We start from the raw sequence: 24,054 nt of genomic DNA on the forward strand, positions 1-24,054 counted from the left end.
AATGCCACGAGATGCTTCCTAGGACCATGGGAGGTCATTGTAAAGGAGTCATGTGGTTTGCAACGAATATATGGATGCATTTACGTTCATTTCGAGGCAAATTTAGGTGTCACGAGAAATGAACAAACGGGGTGTTCACAGACTTAACGAGGCATTCAAATGGTACCAAGTACCCATGCAATGGTACAAGTCACATCGACACTCTTAGGAATGTTTCGCTAGAATATTTGACCAGGCTCGGAGAACTCCAAAAATGTCCCAAAAATAGCCAAAATGGAAGGTTATAATACACGTTTTCGGACTAGCTCGAGTCCCAAGCTTCGAACACCACGAGATGCCTCCTAGGGCCATGGGAGGTAATTGGAAAGGAGTCATGTGGTTTGGAATGAATATATGAATGCCTTTACGTTTATTTCGAGACAATTTTATGTTTCACGAGAAATGAACAAATGTGGTGTTTAGAGTCTTTTCGAGGCAACACAAATGGTGCCAAGAACCCACGCAACGTTATAAGGGACGTCAGCACTCTTCGAAGTGTTTATGGAGGAAATTTGACCAAGCTCGGAGAAGTTAAAAAAATATCCCAAAAATAGCCAAAATTGAAGGTCATAATACACGCTTTCGGACTATCTCGGGGCCTGAGCTCTGAACGCCACGAGATGCCTCACAGGGACATGGGAGGTCATTGGAAAGGAGTTATGTGGCTTGGAACGAATATGTGGATGCCTTTACGTTCATTTCGAGGCAAATTTGGGTATCATGAGAAATGAACAAATGAGGTGTTCATAGACTTTTTGAGACAACACAAAATAATGGTGCCAAGCGCCCGCACAACGTTACAAGTCACGTCAACACTCTTAGGAATATTTTGGGAGAAAATTTGACCAGGCCTGGAGTAGTCCAAAAATGTCCCAAAAACAGCCAAATTTGAAGGTTATAATACACGCTTTCGTACTATCTCAGGGCCCGAGTTTCGAACGCCATGGGATGCCTCCTAGGGCCATGGAAGGTCATTGGAAATGAGTCATGTGGTTTGCAACGAATATATGGATGACTTAACATTCATTTCGAGTCAATTTCAGGTTTCACGAAAAATGAACAAATGGAGTGTTTAAATGCTTTTCGAGACAACACAAATGGTGCCAAACACTCGCACAATGTTACAAGTCACTTCGGCCTTCCTAGGAAGTAGGAACGTTTCAGGAGTGAAGTCATAAATCGAAAGTCAACGCGGTCAAGAATATTTTTAACAAATTTATAAAAAGAAAACTATCTTTGTCATTTCCACCTTACTCCTCAAATCAAAGTATTTGTATGATATAATAGTAGCCAATTTAATAAAATATATCTCAAAAACTTACAAGCCACTATGAAAATATATGGACAGAAAATGTTGCCAGCGGGGACCGGACCCTTGCAGAACCCCTTGTAGCTTCACCCCTGCTGCTAGCTGTGTTAGTAATGTTGTACTCCATCGTCTACAATTAGGCCCTATTCTTTTAAGCACAATTTCACTACTATTCAATTTAATTTACTTCGTTTCAGTATAGTTCAATTCAAGTACTTTCTTCTCACAATTTTACTTTTCTCTCATTGTTTTACTCTACTTCAACTAAGTTCTGTTCAATTTAGTTTAATTCGATTCAGTTCACTTTAATTTATCCCAATAGAACAAGGCTTCACTAATATATACAAAAATTAAAGAGAGGTAAAACATAAAAATATATGGTGGAGACTATAAATAACTTTAGTGAAAGTATTGTGTCAGACCGTCTGACACAATACATTTGGTCGGACGACCACTCCCGTTCGTAACCTGTATTATGCAACCATACCTATATCCAAGAAAGTTGTGAGAGATGAAGGTGCGAAATAGAAAAATGCAGAAAACTCAAATTATATCTAATTCAAGCTTATGAAGCACAGCAGCAGCACTTTAAGAGAGAGAAGGGATACCTTATTGAGGATAGAAGTTAAAAGATAGAAGAGCTTATAGGAATGCCGAAAAAAAAGGATGTGATTTCCAAATTCTCACTCCAGTTCAAAATTACAAAAGCTCATCAAAATTACAAAAGCTCATCAAAAAATGCCGAAAAAAAGGGTGTGATTTCCAGATTACCTGACAAAAGTACTGTCGAATTCAACAATGTCGCAGTCGCAAAATATGCACCAAAGGCGATAATCGCGAGAATCCGGGGAAGAAAATACAAAACTAGGGTTTTCCAAAGAGAATTTGATGTTAGAGAGCTTATAGGAATGAAGAAGAAGGAGAAAGTGAGAGAAAGCAGAGGTTAGTGTTTTGTTTTCTTTTCAGTTGGACTTTGTTTTCTTTTCAGTTGGACTTTGTTTTCTTTCAGTTAGACTTTGTTTTGTTTTCAGTTGGACTTTGTTTTCTTTCAGTTGGACTTTGTTTTCTTTCAGTTGGACTTTGTTTTCTTTCAGTTAGACTTTGTTTTGTTTCAGTTGGACTTTATTATACCAACTTAAACAAATAATGGACCAACTGAAACAAAAATGGACCAACTGAAAGAAGTAATGGGCCAACTGAAAGAAATAATGGACTAACTGAAAAAAAATGAAGACTACCTGGAAAAAAAATGAGACTACCGGAAAAAAAAATAAGACTAACTGAAAAAAAATTGGAACCACCTGAAAGTCGTCCGACCAAAGATTATGGTCGGACGAGTCCGACACAATACGTTCTCATAACTTTATGAAGAAAAATTAGTGAAAGACAAGTTGAGAATACAATTTTCCCAAAAAATCAAAGGAAGTAAAAACACAATTTTCCGCTATTGTTTACCTTTCTCAATTCCATCTATCCTCTAACAGACTCACATTCCATTATATTCTTCTTTTTCTCCTTAACTTTTCATGCAAGAAACTAAATAATCGAAAACTAAGCTATAATTATATTTTCTATTTAAAAGAATTATTTTCTTAATTGAAAATGTTTTTCGTCCAAGTAAATAGAGCCTTAATGTCTTATTATTATAAAATAATATATATAGTGTTTGAAAAAGTCATTCAATTCTGCCTTTGTATATATTTTTTTAAAAGTAAGATGATTTCTTGCAAAGAAGGTGGAGAGATTGGGAATCTTTCGTTGTAAGGGATGAAACTCGATCCTAAAATTTCTAAAAACGGAAGTGATGTCAACACCAGTAGACTATCATCCAACTCTACCTTTGCATACTTGCAGTTACATATTTAACATTGGAGTATCTTTTATATGTTTGGGGGTTGCTAAAAATACAAGTGTACATAGTAGAACTGGTAGCATTAATAACAATTCTTTTTATCGTCATACACTCATAGTCTCATATTGGTGAACTGTTCAACCATTTTGACACTTGTTAATCTTTACACATATCCACAAGAGTTTGTATTTTATAATTGATCACAATCACTTTCAGAAGTCATATATGTCTCAATAAGCTAATTATTTATTTATTTATCATAGCGTGCATGTAGCAAAAAAATTGAAAGAGTATATATGACAAATTGATAATTGACAATTGACAATTGACAAATGAAGTTGTTTATACGTAAATAAAGATGGTTTATCAAATATAAGGATCATCCTAGATTTCGTTTTAACCGGGCAAAAAGGTAGAGAGGGGGAGACAATTCTAGAATTTCACCCCTTGTATTGTACTCCTAAAGGTTTACTTTACCAAAGCATTGTAGGAAATTCTAGAATTTAGCCTTTGGGTCCAACAATGTAAATAGCATATCTCTACTATATAAGCTAAAAAAAAACAACAGTGTTCCGTTAGTAATTCACTTAATTGTCCATCCACAACATAAATATTGCATTTCAAATTAAATACAACCTCTAGCAATTATTCAAAATCCATTTCAAGCATAAACTTGTCAAAAAGAAATCAATCAAATCTATATATTAAATCCAATCAACTCATATAATGCTCAATCATAAGATTCAATCAAATAAAAAGATTCATAATCAAGAATTTGCCACACAATAATACCACATACAATAACAAAAAAATATACACGAGATTCTTGTTATAGAGACATTTAAATTCAAACTCAAATAAATTTTTTCGTAACACAAATTCAATTACAAACACAAACTTCAAACCAAAAAAAAAAAAAAAACCAGTTCTCTTAGATTGGAGCTTCACGACATTTTCAAATACGACATTCTCAAATTTGCAGATACTTTACTGATAATCGGGTACACAATTTGTTATTGCAAATAAAAGTATGTGTAATCGAAAAATGCACGTTAAGGCATGATAAGTTATTTTTAAAAAAGAACTTGTACGGAACTAGGGATAAAAATAACAGTTTCGATAGAAATGAGGTAAGAGAATGTTATTATCTTAATAAAAGTGTTACATATCAAAAAGTTTGTCTATGTCTTTATTACGTAATTATGAGGCTTTATTATGTTTTACTTTGAAATATTAAATGTTGAAGTTGGAGTGGATTGGAGGTTAAACTCTTATGTTTTATTTCAAAGGTCATGTGTTCAATTCTTAGTAGTTATACATTGTTAACATTTTTACACATGATCATAAGTTCAAGAAGAGTGTCATGGAACAGTGGAACACCGATTTTTGTTGGAACGCTTTTTAATATATTTGTACAAATAAACTTACAGTCTTAGTAGTTTTTTTTTTTTTTTTACAGAACAATCTTACTTTTAGAGTCTAACATATGTTTCAAACTATTAAATTATGTATTTATCATAGCGTGCATGTAGCAAACAAATTAAATATAAAGAGTATATGACAAATGAAGTTGTGTATACGTAAAGATTATTCATTAAATAATAAGGATCATCCTAAATTCCATTTTAAGTGGGCAAAAAGTAGAAAAGGGGAGACAATTCTAGAATTTGACCCCTTGTATGATTGTATCGTCCTCGTAATTGTTTTATTTCTCCAAAGCATTGTAGAAAAATCCAGGATTTGACATTTGGGTCCAACCACTTGAATAGCATATTAAAGGGAGTTAGCCGGTTAGGCTATTATAATAACACGAATTATCAGAATAGATGGTCCAATACTCCAATGTGTTATTTGGTTAAGGTTATTTTTCTTGAAAATACAAATTGATCTAAGGAAATACAATATAAATGTTGTGTTTGGTTGGAGGGAAATAAGAGAAGCATAAAAAATACAAATTCTAAGGAAAAAACAATTTTTCATGGAACATGAGAAATCACTCACCAAACCCCTCTTGGTGAGTAATTTCCTATGAATGCAATTTCTTATGATGTCAACCAAATAATTTTGCCTAATTACTAAGAAATGACCCATGAAATATATGTTCTCATCGGTAATTACTTCCCATGTGAACCAAACAAAGCCCAATTTTAACATAAAAATAGATAAACCTGGCCTACATTCTACTAACAAGCTTATTAATCTCACTTTGACCTAGCACTATCCCTAGATAATTCACGCCAACTTAGTCGTCTCTTCCCTTTTCCTTCATTTATTTCCCTTTCAATCTCGGACTACAAAGAACAATTTTATAAACTAACCTGACAGTTTTAACGAATATGGATTAAACTATGAATATATTATACTAGTCACTAAATGAATTAAAGAATGTAAGAACTAAATAGATTAAATTGGTCACTAAATAGATTAAACTGGTTACTCTATTAATAAAGATGATATGATCTCTTCTTAATATTGAGTTTGAGCCGCTGCCTGATTTTAAATTAGAAATAGACGATCTCTTACAAGACCAGCTGTTATAAGAACCATTGTCCAGTATCTACCCAAAATTGAATAGAGAGTATTTGGATAATTTACTTTCAAATGTGGGTTTATAGTTTATACGTTATACCAATTTCTTCTCCTTATTTAATGGGAATTTCTCTTTGGTAATCCTCACTTTCAACTTTTCTCTTTGTTAGTTCCTTTTTTTATTTTTCTTCTCTTTGTTAGCCCCTAATAACTGAATATGTCAATTCCGTATGCTTAATTGATGATTAGCCTTAAATATTTGTTGGTTGTGTAACCTAGGTTAGTTCGCTAACATTTAATCCTGGGAACAAGATTCGAGACAATAATTAAATGGACGATTTTAATTTTCAAAACGACCTTTTTTTGAAAAGATGAACACCACTCGATGTTCTATATGGGGAAAATTTCAACAAGCCGGTCAAAATGAAAACACGGTATTTTTGAACACGAGTATCAACTATCAAGACAATCTTAAACGAACGATTTTGACGTTGAAAACGACTTTTTTTTTTTAAAAAAAAATGGATGCTACCAAGCGCACTTCATGAAGATGAACTTTTGCAAGGCAGGTCAAACTGTCGAGTACTAATAAAGATTTCCTACAAAAAATTATTATCATTTAGTGACTCCATCCTTTAAGTCTTTTTCATGTGATGATAGGCTGATAGCAAAAGGTACGTCATAACTCACCCTTAAGTAGAGTACGAAATCCCAAATGGACCTTAGGTTCCCCACCATTTATGGGGTTGATTACTTGATTTATGCATACATAATACATTCGTGACACTCCTTTACTTTTAAACATTGTTCGGTGCCACACATATGAAGTATTTTAATAACACCCTCCCAAAGAAGGGAAGGATAGCTCACCAACCGTAGAATAAACAGCGTGATACTTAAAGAGAGTGTTGGCACTTGTCATTTCCTGTGAAAAAATACAAATTAAGTGTTGTCAATGCTTAACTTGCTCCAATTTTAATGACATGATCAATGCCGTGAGTTTGTCAAATTGTAATTTGTACCCATTTGTATATCTTCTTTCCTTTGGATATATCTGTAGATACCTTAAAGTTTAATTTGATATGGCGTTTTAGTTCATGTAATCCATGTATAATAAAAAATTAAGAAATTGCATAGTATATGGTTCGATCCCGATACCTCAAGTACATATATATACTAAAGTTTTAACCGCTAGGCTAAGTTGTATTTAGTGTTATTATCATAAAATATTATATTAACAAATGAATTTTTTTCTTACCCGGGGCATAACCCCGGCATAATAACTAGTGATTATCTAAAAACAGGCAGGTAAAAGTTGTGTTTATAGTTCATACTATACTACAATTTAAGAGATCAATAAGTGGTACGTACGTAGCATCATTAGCAAGAGCTTCGAGAGGAAAAGTGAGATAAAGTCTGTGTGTGGTTAATTAAGTTGAATGATCCTAACTAGGATCCAGTATTTTACTTGGTTGACGAGGTTACGAAACATAATTAATATGGCCGATCTCAAATCCACTTAAATCCGTGTTTAAAATGTGCTAAATTATTCAGAAAAATATCATATCTTGATCGAATACTTTCTTGAACGTTAGATTTGACAACTAAAGAAACAAACTAAGTTAGTTAACTTCCATATCTCTTAATATATTTTGATAGCATCATTGTATTGTTATCGTGTTTGGATCCTCTAGAGTTGTAAAATAACTCTACAAGGTAGAGTTTGAGTAATATCAACCATTGAATAAAAAATCAATGACTCATATATTCTCTTTCCAAAATCTCCCCTATTTTATCTCATCAAAATCCATCCCTAAATCTTTTCATACCACCAATATAAGCCTTTGATTTTAAAATGTATGGCTCAGATACAACTCTACCTTGTAGAGTTTCGCTAAAACTCTAGAGGATCCGACGATTATCTTGTTTTGGCTAGTTATTATACTGCATAATTTTGCTTAAGGAACTTATTTGGGGGTCTTCATTATACTCTTGATATACATGCATGTAATGCACTCTTCTGAATTTCTTTTTGACAATGTACCTGCTACTTAACTTTCCGTAATCTATTTTAAGATGATAGTAAAATAATACATATCATGATATGCCATCGTTTTGTTCATAAATATATACACATCGCTCAGGAATTCAGGATGATATTATTGTTACATGCGTTGTTCTTAGTTATAAAAACCAACACTTAAACAAATCTTTTATTAGTAGTCAATGTTTAAGATTTTTGGGTTAAACGTGTATGTACGTGGTATCCTTACACAGTCAACACCAATCAAGATGGTGTAATAGATATATAGTATGTGAGTAGGGGTACACCTATATATAATGATGTTATTATGATATAATGGCCCTATTTATTAATTAGCGAATAGTTGTTAACTATTAGCTGATAGTTGATTTGATTAGTTGATTGTATTAGATGTTTGTATAAAGGTGTTTGGTAGATGGTGTTTGATAGATACCTGATAGTTGATTGTTAATTGATTGTGTAAAATAACCAATAAGGACATTGGCTTAATATATGTTAGGTTTTGTTGAATTTAGAAACAATACGAAATGGGCCTGGGTGACCCGAACAAGGAGGAGGAGAGATTTGGTCCACTTTACAAGCCCAAAGGAGGGTCCATATTAAAACCAATTGGTGATAGTAGGAGTGACTCCTCTACCTTATAAAGTGTAAGAAGTTCTCCTCTTTCTCGAATGTGGGACACTCACAAATGGGCATTCAATGGGTTTCAATAGGTTTAGGGATACCTATTTAAGGGTAGTAATTTTAGAGAACTTTAGGACGTAAATGTATAATTATTTCTTTCATTCTCAAACCTCTAATATCAAAAAGCTCCTCCCCCAACTTTTTCAAAAAGTGCTTTCTGATCCCAAAAAGCTATTTCAAACCTCTCTTTACCAAACATCCAAATTAAAGGATTAACTAGTCAGATCCTCTAATAGGACCTCAAACTCCTAATTTTACCCCAAACCTCTCTTTACCAAAGAGGGCCAATGTATGGTATTGAAAGTTTGGAACTCTTGGTTAGTGGTACTAAATGGTAGTAATAGTAATGTTTTTTAGTGTATTTGTGAATATATTTCCAAGTTAATATCCATGTTAATGAAAGTTGATGTCAAATAAACATGGGGTTGCCCTCATAAGTTTTCATTAGCACTCAATACCACCTTCTCAAGTGGTAATGGATGCTAATGAAATTTTACCAAGAAAATAGGTGTTCAGGGATAAAGCAGCATTACCAATATACTATGGATCGCTTCAAAAAAAAAATATATATACCATGAATGTTAACATGAAAATGCCTTCGCAAATTTACACTAGAAACCATTACCATTACTACGATTCGGAACTACTAAGTAGCATATCACTCATTGCCACCGAGTTTAGGAAATTCCAGTTTAGGACTTTAGGTACATACTCTAAAAGTCTGGTTGAGCCAATCCTTTCTCCAGATTCAGACCTGGGAGTTTCAAGAGTTCTTCTATCTTTTTTAAGTTATGTAATTGCTTGTAACATTTTAGCCATTGATTTTTCAAACAATCTTGATTGAGCTTCTTGTTTTTGAGATTGTTCCTCCAATCTTTGCTCCATTAGTCTGAATTGTTCTTCTAGTGAAGAAGAACTTATTGTTGAATGCATTTGCTTAGACAGTTTCTGTGCACAATTATTTATGACAATAAGAAAGCTTCTAAATTGTGTTTTAATGACGAAAAATGGTAGTTTAAGGAAAGAAGAGCTTTGATACCATTGATACAAGAGTCTTATTGACTTCAACTGTAAAGAATAACATAATAGAGACAAGAAAGAAAGAGAAAAGAGTGAGATTGTATATTTCTTTGAATGAATCTTATATGAGTCATTTGTTTCCTATTTATAGAGTATAGGAGAGCTTAAGCTACAAATCTACATAAGAGCTACAAAAATACAAGAGTTAATAGAATTATAACTAAAATTGGGCACCAAAACTCTTTAACAAATTTTAGCAAAATTTTAATTTTGTTATCAACTAACTAACATATGCCGTGTAGCATAATGCACACTACGCTCCTAGTGAACGATCTTTTCACTATACTATTATGTTCTTTTTTATTTTTATAATACTATTAGCTACTTTTTAGTCCCGAGTTGTAATTATATTTTTCATTTATTAACATTATACCTTAAAATGATAACACCAAATATCCCATAATTTAATGGTTAAAACTCTAGTATATAAACTTGAAGTCATGAGATCAAAAATCTTATACAATACATTTTCAATTTTCTTAAATTTTATGTAGATTAAATTGCATAAACAACCTACATGAAAATGCCTTTTAATAATTCACACCCAAGTCCTCCTTCCATCACCCTAGGAAAAAACCTACTTCCTCTATTTCGTTTTAAAACAACAAAGAAGTATTTTTTGGGAAATATAAAATATTTCATTATTACATTTAAAACGAAACGGAAGAAGTATGTTTTTCTCGTCCAGAATGATAAAAACTAAATCTCATGGGCCTCTCCAACAGACAACTTCACTCTGTATTTTATTTTCTTGAGACCAATGGGCCAATCTACTAAAGTGAGAATGTGAGATTATTATCTCCATCTTTTCTTCTTCGTTCCTTTTTTTTTTTTCTCTCTCCTATATTTTTATTTTCTCCTTCAAGAAACCACTTCTTCGTCTTCTCTCTCTTTGCACTGGGTTTTAGGTCTTCCATAGTAGCTCAACGCAAAAACAGCTAAAAAATCTCCCTTGTTTAAGATTTCTTCTTCAGGTATTTCTCTTTCTCTCTCTTCTTTGTTTCATTGTATGAACTTTTAATCTCTTAATTTCATATTGCTTGCGAATTTTTTCGTTCTCTTTTTCTGCGTTAATTTGATAAATCTGGAATTGTAATTTTATATCAGTTACATCAGGAAATTATGTACTCTTTAGATTTTTTCGTTTTCTTTTTTGAAGTACTTACTTTTTTCTGGTTTTTCATGTATATATCCCTGTCAAATTTTTTTTTGTCCTTTTTGTAATTGCGTTAAGATGAAATTGTGATAGTGTGATTGTAGATTTGGATTGCAATTTTTTTTTTTGAAAAATAGGAACAAATTTTATTCGTGTAGAATTGTTCGAATATGCATATAATTTGTTTAAATTATACTGTAGAGTTATCTTTTTTAGAGATAATTCTCTAACCAAAATAATGTCAACTATATTAACAGTTTCTTAGAGAAAATTGTATATAAGAGTTGAGTGTAATTTAGGTTAAATGACGATTTTTTCGGTTGGCTTGAAGGAGATAGTGAGAAATTTATTTGGAGATGGAATTGATGTGTATTTTGTTGTTTTATTTTTAAATAATTGAAATCACATTGTTTTGTGTTTGCTTTCTCAGGTTATCATCTTTGATTATGTCGTGGTGCACGATCGAGTCTGATCCAGGTACTGTTATGGAGATATCTGTTTTGTTGTTGCAAAGTTGTGTTTGTTTGTAGTTTGTTGGTTGTGCATTTGACATAAGGAATTAAAGCTTAACTTAGTTATGGAAGGGCTTGTTATTTCTATAATCCAAGCTTAGCTGAAATGTCTAACCATCAAACAGATAAATGTTATCTTTTTGAACAGTATTTAGCAACCATTAGGTTCTCATGGTTTTTTTTGGGGAGGAAAATTAATGTATGAAAAATAATTCTGAAAGTTAAAATAAAAGCCATTCTGTTATCCTTATGCTAATTTACTAGTGTAGGTCTTATTGGCCAAGTGTTGCGACTAAGATATTGGCCGTATCAGTTATGGCGGTTTTAATCAAAACTTCGGTTTATTCATTGCTTATTGATGAATTCGTTTAATGACATTGGCTGGTCTTGAATGGTTTTATTGATACGCAATATGCAGTGATTACTAAGTAGTCAAAATGCTACTTTGCACGTAATTTGGAAGAAGAGAGAAAACTTGCTGAGAACTTATGGAATGATTAGTAGCATGAGGTAGTCAAATGGAGTCTATCAATCATTGGAGACATGTGATAATTGGCTGTAAGTAACTTCAGACAGTTTACGATAACTCGGCAATTAGTGTCGCACTTGTACCATCGTGACCCAATTAGAAAGGTTATGGACTTGAAAACCATACCCGAAGCTTGATGTTGCAATCTGACCATTCATGTTGCTCTGAATTCGATTGAAGATGGGAGATAGGTCCAGGTGACAGAGAAGAGAATCCCAAGATTGTTTGATCTACTTATACAAAGCACTGCTTACTATTCAGGCAGAGGCAATCCCCCTCCTGGGCAGCTCAACTTAGGGGACCCTGATTCTAGGTTAAAATTGACATTGTACCAAAGTGGTCTTGTCCCTTTTTTTCCTAACATAATCCAAATGATTTATTTATCTATTTTGATATAAGCTTTATGCAGTGTCACTGTACTTCCTGTGTCTAAATTTGGAATAGTAGCTCCGTTGTCCTAAATTATAATTCTTGGTGAACTAGATGCTCAAATACGAAGCTGTTTTTCGACATCTATAACTGTGTCTAGGTAACATAGAAGATGAGTCCAGCACAACACAGTCACATTATGGATACAGGACCTTGGTCACTTTGTCAGGCCATCTGTAAGCTTTATGTGTATTGGAGTATTCTTATCATGCCTAATAACCATTTGTGTATCTCAAAGAAAATAAATTGTAAATGCTCTAAGTCTGGTCAAAACATAGAGATCACCTAGCATTTTGTGCTATTGGTTCTACCTCAATTTTTTTTCGGGTTCCAAGCAATTTGAATTCATGGACTGGATTTTCTCCTTGTTCTTCTTGATGCTAATGGTTTCACTTCACACAAACTCTAGTATACCTTCTTCTCAGGACAAGCTTATACTTTGATGGTGATAGAATACTTGTCCGTTGTTTGGCTGTGATATTTTCTGTGCTGTGTGTTTCTCTTCTATAAACCCTCCGTAGGACAGCATTAGCCGTGGCTATCGAGCCGATGAGACTTTTTGAAGCATTAACACCAAGGGTGCTTCCTAAAATATTCTACCTTTCACATCCTTGACACGGCCTTCATTATGTGGCATCTTAAAAGTGGTGGCTAATAAAAAATCTAGCAACATTTAACCGTGGAAGATGGAAACTCAACTGGTTGACATTTTTGAACATGTCCTTCTAGTGCTTCCACTAGTGACGACGAGGGAGAAACTTGGGTTATATTACTTGATGAGTGTGTTGGAGCTGTGTTATATTACTTGACAGAGTGAGGTTTGATAGCAGTGGTGGAGCTGTGTTAAATCTGTTGGCGATAGAATGGAGGTCAGTACCAAATATGAGTGCCTGCTGGTGCAGCCATGTAGGGCAGCTTTCATTTGTGTGGATCATGGTGCAAGGACTAGTCAAGGGTTCGGGGGCTATTGGGTTACCTTTTTCTCTTTCCTTTGGTTTTAAAATTGAACCTCTTGAAACATCTTAATTAAGTTACTGCATCAATAAGAATATTACTTTGGGTAAGCTCTATAGAATCAAATGAGTTGCTTTCTTAGTTTCTTTCTTATTTTGATCTGAAATCATAATAAACAAGCGAGCTCAACAAAAGCAAATGAGCATGTTCTAGGCAATAACAAAATTTTGAGCAATACTATCACGAAAGAGCTCATTCCAAGCAACTCTTTTGTTCAGTTTAGATCATTTTAGGTAATTAAGGATCTACACAGGTTTCTCAAGTTTGTTTGTTTCATATAGAATTACCTACTTCTCATGTAAATTAATTAGGTAACTTGTGGAATCTGTTGAGTGAGATTGGCTATGGAAGGACATGAAGTCATTGAGGAGGAAGGGAAGTCATGAGTGAGTTTTAAAATTGTATATCTCTATTATATAAGGGAAGGGGGGAGCTATGGTGTCCTCTTTTGAAATGTTTATTTTGCCCCCCTTTCATTTCTAAATTACAAAAGGAATGTCAAGATCAAAATTGGCACTCAAAGAAAACTACTGAAAATTAATTTACAACACTCACTCACAAATCACTTAAAAGAAGAAACTTTACAAATCACTCACGTTATAAAAATCACGCAAATCACTTCAATAATTAGAAAACTTTATTAAAACTTAAATTTAACATACAAACTAAAACTAATAACCTAGAACGTCAATACATACCAAAACATTTACAAAAATTTACTTACAAATCACAATTCTCAAGATAAAATATAAAGGTGTATTTGTAGTGAAATCATAATTTAGAAGTTAGACAAGGAAAAAAATTATTTTCTTATAGTGTTTCCTATTTATAATGAAACTTTTACATATATTTGGACCTATCTTGTTCTATTATATAACAGTGATTAATTATCAAGGTAAAAAGGTTTATGTAAAATATCATTCAAGAATTAAAGTAAAACATATCTCTATTAGATAAGGGAAGGGGGAGCTCTGGTGTCCCTAAGTGAAGAGACTATGTTACCCTATTCCCATTTTAAATTACAAATTCATTTACAAATCAAAGGGGGCTTCAAACAAAAATACCAAAAATATAATTATAACAATCACTCACAAGTCAACTAAAATCATAAAATTGCATAATTTACGTTATGCAAACCTAAAAAGATTTATGTAAAATACTATTCAAGAATTAAAGTACAACATATCTCTATTATATAAGGGAAGGGGGGAGCTATGGTGTCCCCGAATGAAGATATTATGTTACCCACTTCCCATTATAAATTACAAATTCACTTACAAATCAAAGGGGGATTCCAACAAAAATACCAAAAATATAATTATAACAATCACTCACAAGTCAACTTAAATTATAAAATTGCATAATTTACGTTATGCAAATCACTAAAATGAGAAAACTTTACAAAAACTTAAGAATTCACTTACAAACTACAACCTATGAAAAAATCGACTTGAAATCAAAGTGTCCACTTTCTTTACAATTTTATGAAGTACTATACTTAATTCAAAAACCAACTAAAAAATTATAATATTAGAAATCATAAATAAATTTAAAAAAATTTCTATTTTGTTCATAGAATTTAACTTTGAAAAAGTACAAAAAAAAAAACAAAAATAATGGTGAAATACTTAAGTGAAAAAAACTAAACCAATCAAATTTTGCAACTAAAAACAATTATACTTCGTATGGTTAATGTTCAAATTTTGACTCTTATGCCGAAGAAAATCGAGTTTCTATTTCGAAAAAAATTCAAGCACGCATCGTGTGTAAAAAAATTCTAGTAATTTCAATGATTGAGGGTTCCATGATGAAATTCAACTTGCTTTTATTCAAAGTTCTCATCATCTTGACTGAGGTTCTAACTGCTACTCTGAACACCTCAATCATTAATTGTTGAGATACTTCTGGAAAAAACATAGAGATTTAGAAATTACAATTTTGATTCTTTGTGCTTTTGGGCCTTGTTGTAGAATTTGCTGTAGTCACTTAGGGATTATGTTTTCACTTTGAACTTTGCACCCCCCCAGTATAACCATAAAATATCTCTCTTGATTCCTTGCTGCTGCTTGCTTTTGTGAAAAAGTAAACTGTGCTTGATCGAATTCTTTTTTTGCATTTTAAAGCTGCAACTGAGAATTTTTGTTGAATTCCAGGTGTTTTTACAGAACTTATACAGCAAATGCAAGTAAAGGGTGTTCAGGTACAGTCCCTCCATAACTCCAATCGAAAAATTAGTAGTCCTTGGTACTTTTATGCATTGTTCCTACATAGAGTCATGGATGTCGGTATGTTGTTTAAAATTGCCTCAGCCCCCAGTTGGTGGTGCAGATATCTGGGTTCTGTTTTATAATATTGCCTCAGTTGGTGGGGTGATTATTCTTGACTAACCGTCAATGCATCCCTCTAATCATGATGCGAAATTTCTTTTTAAGAATTTCAGCTAAGTGTCAGCCCAAGCATGGTGTGTGATTTTTAATTTACTTTTTTCTATGATTTCCTGCGAATGGAATATCAATTTGTCAATTGTCATACAACCACACCAACAACCATGTCGTAGTTTCTAGGGATTGGGACCAGTAGAGCGAGATACTTGTTACCCTTGACAAGCAAGAAGGCTCTGTTTTTTTTTTTTAGGAGAGTAGATGCTGCTGTAACTATAGAGAGAATAAAACAAGTAAATAACTTCTATAATTAATCAAATTATGGAAGAGGACTTTCTTATTTACAGTCAATTCAATATTAATGGATGTTTTTTCCGGGTTTTATTATCAGAAACCAAGTTAGCTTCTTGAAACAAATCTGGTGGTATGGAATAGCATGTTGACTGTAGAGGACAATTTTTGCTTAAATCATTATCTGAGATATATGACAACAGTTATACAATGTTTGAGGCCTAAAATGTGGCGAAGGTGTTGCTTAGAGCTCAAGTTGATACCAACATGGAGCTTTTAACTTGTCATGCTATCCAAAATTGCAAATGATACTCTGAAACAGTTGAAACCGATGCTTGTTGACAGTCATTCATGTGTCTTGTAAGTTGTGGCACTTCAAACTAGATTTGTATAAATTGATGGCATATGGTTGACGCACTGAGAAGTGAGAACTTTTACCATTTTGTTGCCATGTACTTCAATTTATGCCCTGATATATACGTTGAGCCAGGTTGAAGAACTATATTCCCTGGATCTGGAGACTCTGGACTGTCTGCGGTGAGTAGTTCTTTCCAAGTAGAAGTATTATTTAGTACACATCCTTAGATGTCTGTTTAATCAGACTATACTTCATACAGGATGTTTATATAAATCTTTTGAATCTCATGATATACCAATTACAGGCCTGTATATGGGTTGATCTTCCTGTTTAAATGGCGTCCTGGGGAGAAAGATGACCGTCTTGTCATCAAGGAGCCAAATCCCAACTTGTTCTTTGCAAGCCAGGTAAGCATCTAAAATCTAAAATATAATCTACTGGTCGAAGACATGGGATTGAGTTTGTGCTATTTGTTTTTCAGGTTATTAATAATGCTTGTGCAACCCAAGCAATATTATCAATTCTTCTAAATTCCCCGGATGTTGATGTTGGCCCAGAGCTTTCAAATCTGAAGGAATTCACCAAGAACTTCCCACCTGAACTGAAAGGTCTGGCTATCAACAACAGTGAAGCCATTCGTACAGCACATAATAGTTTTGCTAGACCAGAGCCCTTTGTTCCCGAAGAGCAGAAAGCTGCAACCAAGGACGATGATGTGTACCATTTCATTAGTTATTTACCCTTTGAAGGAGTACTGTACGAGCTAGATGGGCTGAAGGAAGGGCCCATCAGCCTTGGCCCTTGCTCAGGTGGACAAGGTGACTCGGACTGGCTACGACTGGTCCAGCCCTTAATCCAAGAACGCATTGAGAAGTACTCGAAGAATGAGATAAGGTTTAATCTTTTGGCTGTTATAAAGAACAGGAAAGATATGTATACTGTGGAGCTGAAGGAGTGCCAGAGAAGAAGGGAGCGAATTTTACAGCAACTCTCTTCTGCTCAGTCAGGGGGACCTGAGCAAAACAAACTCGAAGAACTTAACAGGTCACTCGCTGAAGTAAATGCTGGTATTGAAGCTGCTACAGAGAAGATTGTAATGGAGGAGGAAAAGTTCAAGAAGTGGAGAACAGAAAACGTCCGAAGGAAGCATAATTATATTCCGTTTTTGTTCAATTTCCTCAAGATTCTTGCTGAGAAGAAACAGTTGAAGCCTCTCATAGAAAAGGCGCAGCAGAAGAAAGTAACCAACCCTAGTAGTTGATATGCTCTACCTGATTCTGTGAGGGAAAAAGTCTGAATTATTGTCTTAAAAACTAATCCTCAGTCGGAGAATACCGTTTACAGTTTCTATATTCCCAACTATAGATGTTCCATCTTTCTGCTAAATTAGTAAATTTTAGTTTTATGTGCTTGAGTAGGGCATGTCCTAAAGATTCTAAGCTTGTTATTTGATAATTGTTTTGTGTTGCTCATACATGTGAAGAAGCATTGATAATGTAGGTAGATGGAGCGACGTTTCTTGGTAGTCTGATATAATTTGGTCGAATTAGGTGAAATTTACAATAACAATTTCCAAAGTTAAGCAAAATATGCCAAAATAAAAAAAATGTCCTTTTATTCCTTGGAAAATTTTCTAGTTTGCTCAACTTTTGATGTTTATTTTGGTGGAAACATAAACGGTCGGATACTCAAATTGTTTTATATTCCATTCGTTCTAAAATATAGTTTTTGATTGTGTTTTTTCACGAGAATTAAGGTAAGTAGAATCTAAGAGCGATAGTAAAGATTTTTTGTTTATTTAAATAAATGTTATATGGGAAAAGATGATTTTAGGAGAGATAATGGAGAATAATTGGTGAAAGAGCATTAATTGTAATACTTGGGTTGAATAAACAATACTAAAAACAAAATTCAAGAAGCAAATAAATGATAGGGACACGGTTTTTCTAGAGAAACTAGTATTTGGGTTTGGGCGTTGCTCCGGATTGGTATTGTATTTTCGAACTTGATATGAATTTTTTCCATTCCAACTAAAATATATTAAGGAAAACTCAACATTTAAAAGATACAAATATAATAATGTGGACACTTAAAGCATGATTAAAAGTTGGTTGAGATGGTAATTGTGTCATGTTATAATAGCAAGAGGTCATTGGTTCAAATCTTGTTGCAAACTAATTTTACTTTTGTTAATCGACATAACTTAAACTATTCACTATATTAAAAAAATGGTATGTTCTCTTCTTAATATTGAACTTGAATAGATGCCTAATTGAGGTTGAGGTGGTGGAGTAGTGATATCGATTTTCATCTGTTATCCCTGAAGTATAGGGATCAAATCTCATAGGACTCATTTGAGTAATTTCCCATACCACCCCTCAAATGAGTCCTCTTCATCTTTAAAAAAAAAAAGCCTAATTTTAAATTAGAATTCAATAGTTTCTTATAAGCCTGACTTTTTCTACACATAGGTCACAATTTTTTTGTTTATATCTCTTTGCTTTCTTTAATTCCACAATCTCCATCAACATCTTACTTATTTTAGAATAGATGATGTATGGTAGTATTAAATAGTAAAACACTAAAGCTCCTATAATACACAAAATTTTACATATTATAGATTCTTACATGAGACGAGGTTACAATATATTTCCTCCGTTCTTTTTATTTTACAATAATTACTATTTTGGATAGTTTCACATCTATTACAACAATTCGAATTTTGGTCTAAAAAGCGACTTTACTTGACAATACTGCACTTACTTTATCTTATTAAAACCATTCTTAATTACTCACTTTGCCTTATAAAATTGCTTTTATTTTCTAAGGATGATTTCTCTCCTACTCTAGTTAATCAAAGAGTTACTTTTATGCTAAAGTACCACCCCTCAAATGAGTCCTCTTCATCTTTAAAAAAAAAAAGCCTAATTTTAAATTAGAATTCAATAGTTTCTTATAAGCCTGACTTTTTCTACACATAGGTCACAATTTTTTTGTTTATATCTCTTTGCTTTCTTTAATTCCACAATCTCCATCAACATCTTACTTATTTTAGAATAGATGATGTATGGTAGTATTAAATAGTAAAACACTAAAGCTCCTATAATACACAAAATTTTACATATTATAGATTCTTACATGAGACGAGGTTACAATATATTTCCTCCGTTCTTTTTATTTTACAATAATTACTATTTTGGATAGTTTCACATCTATTACAACAATTCGAATTTTGGTCTAAAAAGCGACTTTACTTGACAATACTGCACTTACTTTATCTTATTAAAACCATTCTTAATTACTCACTTTGCCTTATAAAATTGCTTTTATTTTCTAAGGATGATTTCTCTCCTACTCTAGTTAATCAAAGAGTTACTTTTATGCTAAAGTACTCATTTGTTCCAGATCATTAAAAATTGTGTCCAAACACATTGTTGTAATAGAAAAAGAATGGAGGTAGTATTAGTTCGATTAAGTTTTAATCGGATTGAGTCACCTTTATTTTTTACTACTTACACCCTTCAATGTTGGTTGTTTTTTTGGACATTTTTGGACTTCTACGGGCCTGGTCATATTTTCTCCCGAAAAATTCCTAGGAAAGTCGACATGACATGTGACGTTGCGCGGGTGCTTGTCATCGTTTGTGTTGCCTCGAAAAGCCTCTAAACACTCCAATTGTTCATTTCTCATGAAACCCGAAATTGACTCAAAATAATGAACGTTAAGTCATCCATATATTCATTGTAAACCACATTACTCCTTTCCAATGACCTCCCATGGCCCGAGAAAGCATCCCGTGGCGTTCGGAACTCGGGCCCGAGATAATCCGAAAGCGTGTATTACAACCTACAATTTTGGCTGTTATTGGGAGATTTTTAGACTTCTCCGGTCCTGGTCATATTTTATCCCGAAACATTCCTAGGAAACCGAAGTGACTTGGTATGTTGCGTGGTTGCTTGGTAGCATTTGTGTTGCCTCGAAAAGCCTCTAAACACCCCATTTGTTCATTTCTCGTGAAACATGAAATTGTCTCGAAATAAACGTAAAGGCGTTCAGATATTCGTTCCAAGCCACATGACGCCTTTCCAATGACCTTTCATGGCCCTAGGAGGCATCCCGCGGCGTTCGGAGCTCGGGCCCCGAGAAAGTCTGAAAACGTGTATTATAACCTTCAATTTTGGCTGTTTTTAGGAGATTTTTTAACTTCTCCGGACCTGGTCATATTTTGTCCCTAAATATTCCTAGGAAGGCTGAAATGACTTGGTACGTTGCGCGGTTGCTTGGTAGCATTTATGTTACCTTGAAAAGCCTCTAAACACCCCATTTGTTCATTTCTCGTTAAACCTGAAATTGACTCGAAATGAACGTAAAGTCATCTATATATACGTTGAAAACCACATGAATCATTTCCAATGACCTCCGTTGGCCCTAGGATCCATCCCCTGGCGTTCGGAGCTCGGACCCCGAGATAGTTCGAAAGCGTGTATTATAACCTTCAATTTTGGCTGTTTTTGTGACATTTTTGGACTTCTCCGGGCCTGGTAAAATTTTCTCCCGAAATATTCCTAAGAGTGCTGACTTGACTTGTAACGATGCCCGAGTGCTTGGTACCATTTGAATTGACTCGATAAGTCTCTGAACACACCATTTGTTCATTTCTCGTGACACAAATTTTCCACGAAATGAACGTAAAGGCATCTACATATTCGTTCCAAGCCACATAAATCCTTTCCAATGACCTCCCATATCCCTATGAGGCATCCCGTGGCGTTCGGAGCTCGGACCCCGAGATAGTTGAAAATCGTGTATTATAACCTTCAATTTTGGTTGTTTGTGGGATATTTTTGGACTTTTCTAGGACTGGTCATATTTTCTCCCGAATCGTTCTTAGGAAGGCCAATGTCACTTATAATATTGTGCGGGTGCTTGGAACCATTTGTATTGGCTTGAAAAACCTCTAAACACCCCATTTGTTCATTTCTCGTGAAACCTAAAATTGCCTCGAAATAAACCTAAAAGTATTTATATATTAGTTCCAAGCCACATTACTACTTTCCAATGACCTCCCTTGGCCCTACGAGGCATCCCGTGGTGTTCGAAGCTCAGGCCCCGAGAAAGTCGAAAACGTGTATTATAACCTTCAATTTTGGCTGTTTTTGGGAGATTTTTGTGACTTATCCAGGCCTGGTAATATTTTCTCCCGAAACGTTCCTAGGAAGGAAGAAGTGACTTGTAACTTTGTGCGAGTGATTAGCACCAATTGTGTTGCATCGAAAAGACTCTAAACACCCCGTTTGTTCATTTCTCGTGAAACCTGAAATTGCCTCGAATTGAACATTAAGTCATCCATATATTCGTTGTAAACCACATGACTCCTTTTTAATGACCTCCCATGGCCTTAGGAGACAACCCGTGGCGTTCGGAACTCGAGCCCCAAGATAGTCCGAAAGCGTGTATTATGACCTTCAATTTTGGTAGTTTTTAGGAAATTTTTTGGCTTCTCTGGGCCTGGTCATATTTTCTCCTGGAACATTCGTAGGAAGGCCGAAGTGACTTGGATCATTGCGCAGGTGCTTGGCACCATTTGTGTTGCCTCGAAAAGCCTCTAAACACCCCATTTGTTCATTTCTCGTGAAACTTGAAATTGATCGAAATGAATGTAAAGTCATCCATGTATTCGTTGCACACCACGTGACTTTTTTCCTGTGACCTCCCATGACCGTAGGAGGCATCCCGTGGTGTTCGGAGCTCGGACCCCGAGATAGTCCGAAAGCGTGTATAACCTTCAATTTTGGCTGTTTTTGGGAAATTTTTGGACTTCTCCGGACCTGGTAAAATTTTCTCCCGAGATATTCTTAAGGGTGCTGACGTGACTTGTAATTCTCGGGTGCTTGGTACAATTTGAATTGCCTCGAAAAGTCTCTGAACACCCTGTTTGTTCATTTCTTGTGACACCCAAATATGCCTCAAAATGAACGTAAAGACATCCACTTATTCGTTCCAAGCCACATAATTCCTTTCCAATGACCTCCCATGTCCCTATGAGACATCTCGTGGCGTTCAAAGCTCGGGCCCCGAGATAGTCCGAAAGCGTGTATTATAAACTTCAATTTTGGCTGTTTTTTGGGAGATTTTTTGACTTCTCTGGGCCTGGTCATATTTTATCCAGAAACGTTCGTAGGAAGGCCGAAGTGACTTAGAACATTGCGCAGGTACTTGACACCATTTGTGCTGCTTCGAAAAGCCTATAAATACCCCATTTGTTTATTTCTCATGAAACCTGAAATTGACTCGAAATGAACGTTAAGTCATCCATATATTCGTTGCAAACCACATGACTTCTTTCCAATGACCTTCCATGTTCCTAGGAGGCATCCCGTGGCGTTTGGAGCTCGGGCCCCGAGATAGTCCGAAAACGTGTATTATAATCTTCAATTTTGGCTGTTTTTGGGAGATTTTTTGACTTCTCTGGGCCTGGTCATATTTTTTCCTGAAACGTTCGTAGGAAGGCCGAATTGACTTAGAACATTGCGCGGGTACTTGGCACCATTTGTGCTGCCTTGAAAAGCCTATAAACACCCAATTTGTTCATTTCTCGTGAAACCTGAAATTGACTCGAAATGAACGTTAAGTCATCCATATATTCGTTGCAAACCACATGACTCCTTTCCAATGACCTTCCATGGCGCTAGGAGGCATTCCGTGGCGTTCGGAGCTTGGGCCCCGAGAAAGTCCGAAAACGTGTATTATAACCTTCAATTTTGGTTGTTTTTAGGAGATTTTTTTTACTTCTCCGGCTTGGTTATATTTTCTCCCGAAACGTTCCTAGGAATGCCGAAATAACATTGCATGGGTGCTTGGCACCATTTGGGGTTCCTCGAGAAGTCTCTAAACACCCTATTTGTTTATTTCTCGTGAAAGCTGAAATTGACTCGAAATGAACGTAAAGTCATCCATATCTTCGTTACAAACCACATGACTCTTTTCCAATGACCTCCCATGGCCCTAAGAGGCATCAGTGGCGTTCGGTGCTCGGTCCCCAAGATAGTCCGAAAGCGTGTATTATAACCTTCAATTTTGGCTATTTTTGGGACATTTTTGGACTTATCTGAACCTGGTCAAATTTTGTTCTGTGAAAGGCTGACGCAAGCTACTTATTATTATTGGGGAAGTTTGATCTTTGTTTCCAGTCGACCACTCAAATTTACATCTTGATATGTTCAGCAAAACTTGGTCGGAAGTCTTACCTTTGACTTGGTTTTCTTAGTCACCATATGTATTGTGCCTCATTCTATGCTCCATTGTAATGTTCATAATTCTCTCTGGATTTATCATTTCTCCTGCAAAGATTATTTCATTCCTGTATAACCTGTTGGTGGCAGTATTGTGGGGTTTGGAGTGAAGCGTGTAGCTGCGAGATGGGAGGCCACTACGGCGGAGGCCATGGCTGGTCGTTATGTGGTTGAGTTGGCGCATAGGCTCGGGTACACTAGCTTGGTCTTGGAGGGCGATGAAATCTCGGTAGTGAAGGCTGTGGAACATAAGCATGATGGAGCTGCTCCATTATTCTGTATTTATGATGATATTAGTAGATTACGTAGTGAGTGTGCATTTTTTTGTTTCTCATGTTAAACGAGCGGAAAATATAGTAGCCCCAAAGTATGGCTTGATTCGTTCCCCCCAAAGTATGGCTTGATTCGTCGGATCTTGATTTAATTTAATATCTTTCCGATTTCCCCTCAAAAAAAAATTGTTTTGTACAAGATTTTACATTTTTCAAGGGCTCTAAAGGATGAGGTTGATCTCAAGTCGTTCTGAAGAATGTTTTAGACCCCTGCATTGATACA

General features: G+C 34.8%; 1 protein-coding gene across 2 annotated transcripts; it reads left to right on the top strand.

The window, feature by feature from the left end:
* Nucleotides 1–10,340: 10,340 nt before the first annotated feature.
* Nucleotides 10,341–17,681, top strand: LOC104892144 (ubiquitin carboxyl-terminal hydrolase 2). 2 transcript variants are annotated; one of them, XM_010677981.4, is made up of 6 exons: nt 10,341–10,511; nt 11,124–11,170; nt 15,331–15,377; nt 16,340–16,386; nt 16,512–16,614; nt 16,689–17,681. In XM_010677981.4, the coding sequence occupies exons 2-6, from the start codon at nt 11,140–11,142 to the stop codon at nt 17,466–17,468; spliced, it is 1,008 nt and encodes a 335-aa protein (XP_010676283.1). In that variant the 5' UTR covers nt 10,341–10,511; nt 11,124–11,139; the 3' UTR covers nt 17,469–17,681. The 2 variants fall into 2 exon arrangements, with proteins under 2 accessions (XP_010676283.1, XP_048501175.1); XM_048645218.2 differs by lacking the exons at nt 10,341–10,511; nt 11,124–11,170 and adding an exon at nt 13,540–13,563.
* The last annotated feature ends 6,373 nt before the right edge of the window (nt 17,682–24,054 follow it).

The sequence above is a fragment of the Beta vulgaris genome, chromosome 5 (genome assembly GCF_026745355.1).
Source record: "Beta vulgaris subsp. vulgaris cultivar EL10 chromosome 5, EL10.2, whole genome shotgun sequence".
In the NCBI taxonomy this organism is placed as follows: domain Eukaryota; kingdom Viridiplantae; phylum Streptophyta; class Magnoliopsida; order Caryophyllales; family Amaranthaceae; genus Beta; species Beta vulgaris.

Coding starts and splice junctions, on each gene's coding strand:
- LOC104892144 (XM_010677981.4), top strand. CDS start 11,140: ATGTCGTGGTGCACGATCGAGTCTGATCCAG. Junction 11,171..15,330: donor CACGATCGAGTCTGATCCAG/GTACTGTTATGG, acceptor GTTGAATTCCAG/GTGTTTTTACAGAACTTATA. Junction 16,615..16,688: donor ACTTGTTCTTTGCAAGCCAG/GTAAGCATCTAA, acceptor TTTGTTTTTCAG/GTTATTAATAATGCTTGTGC.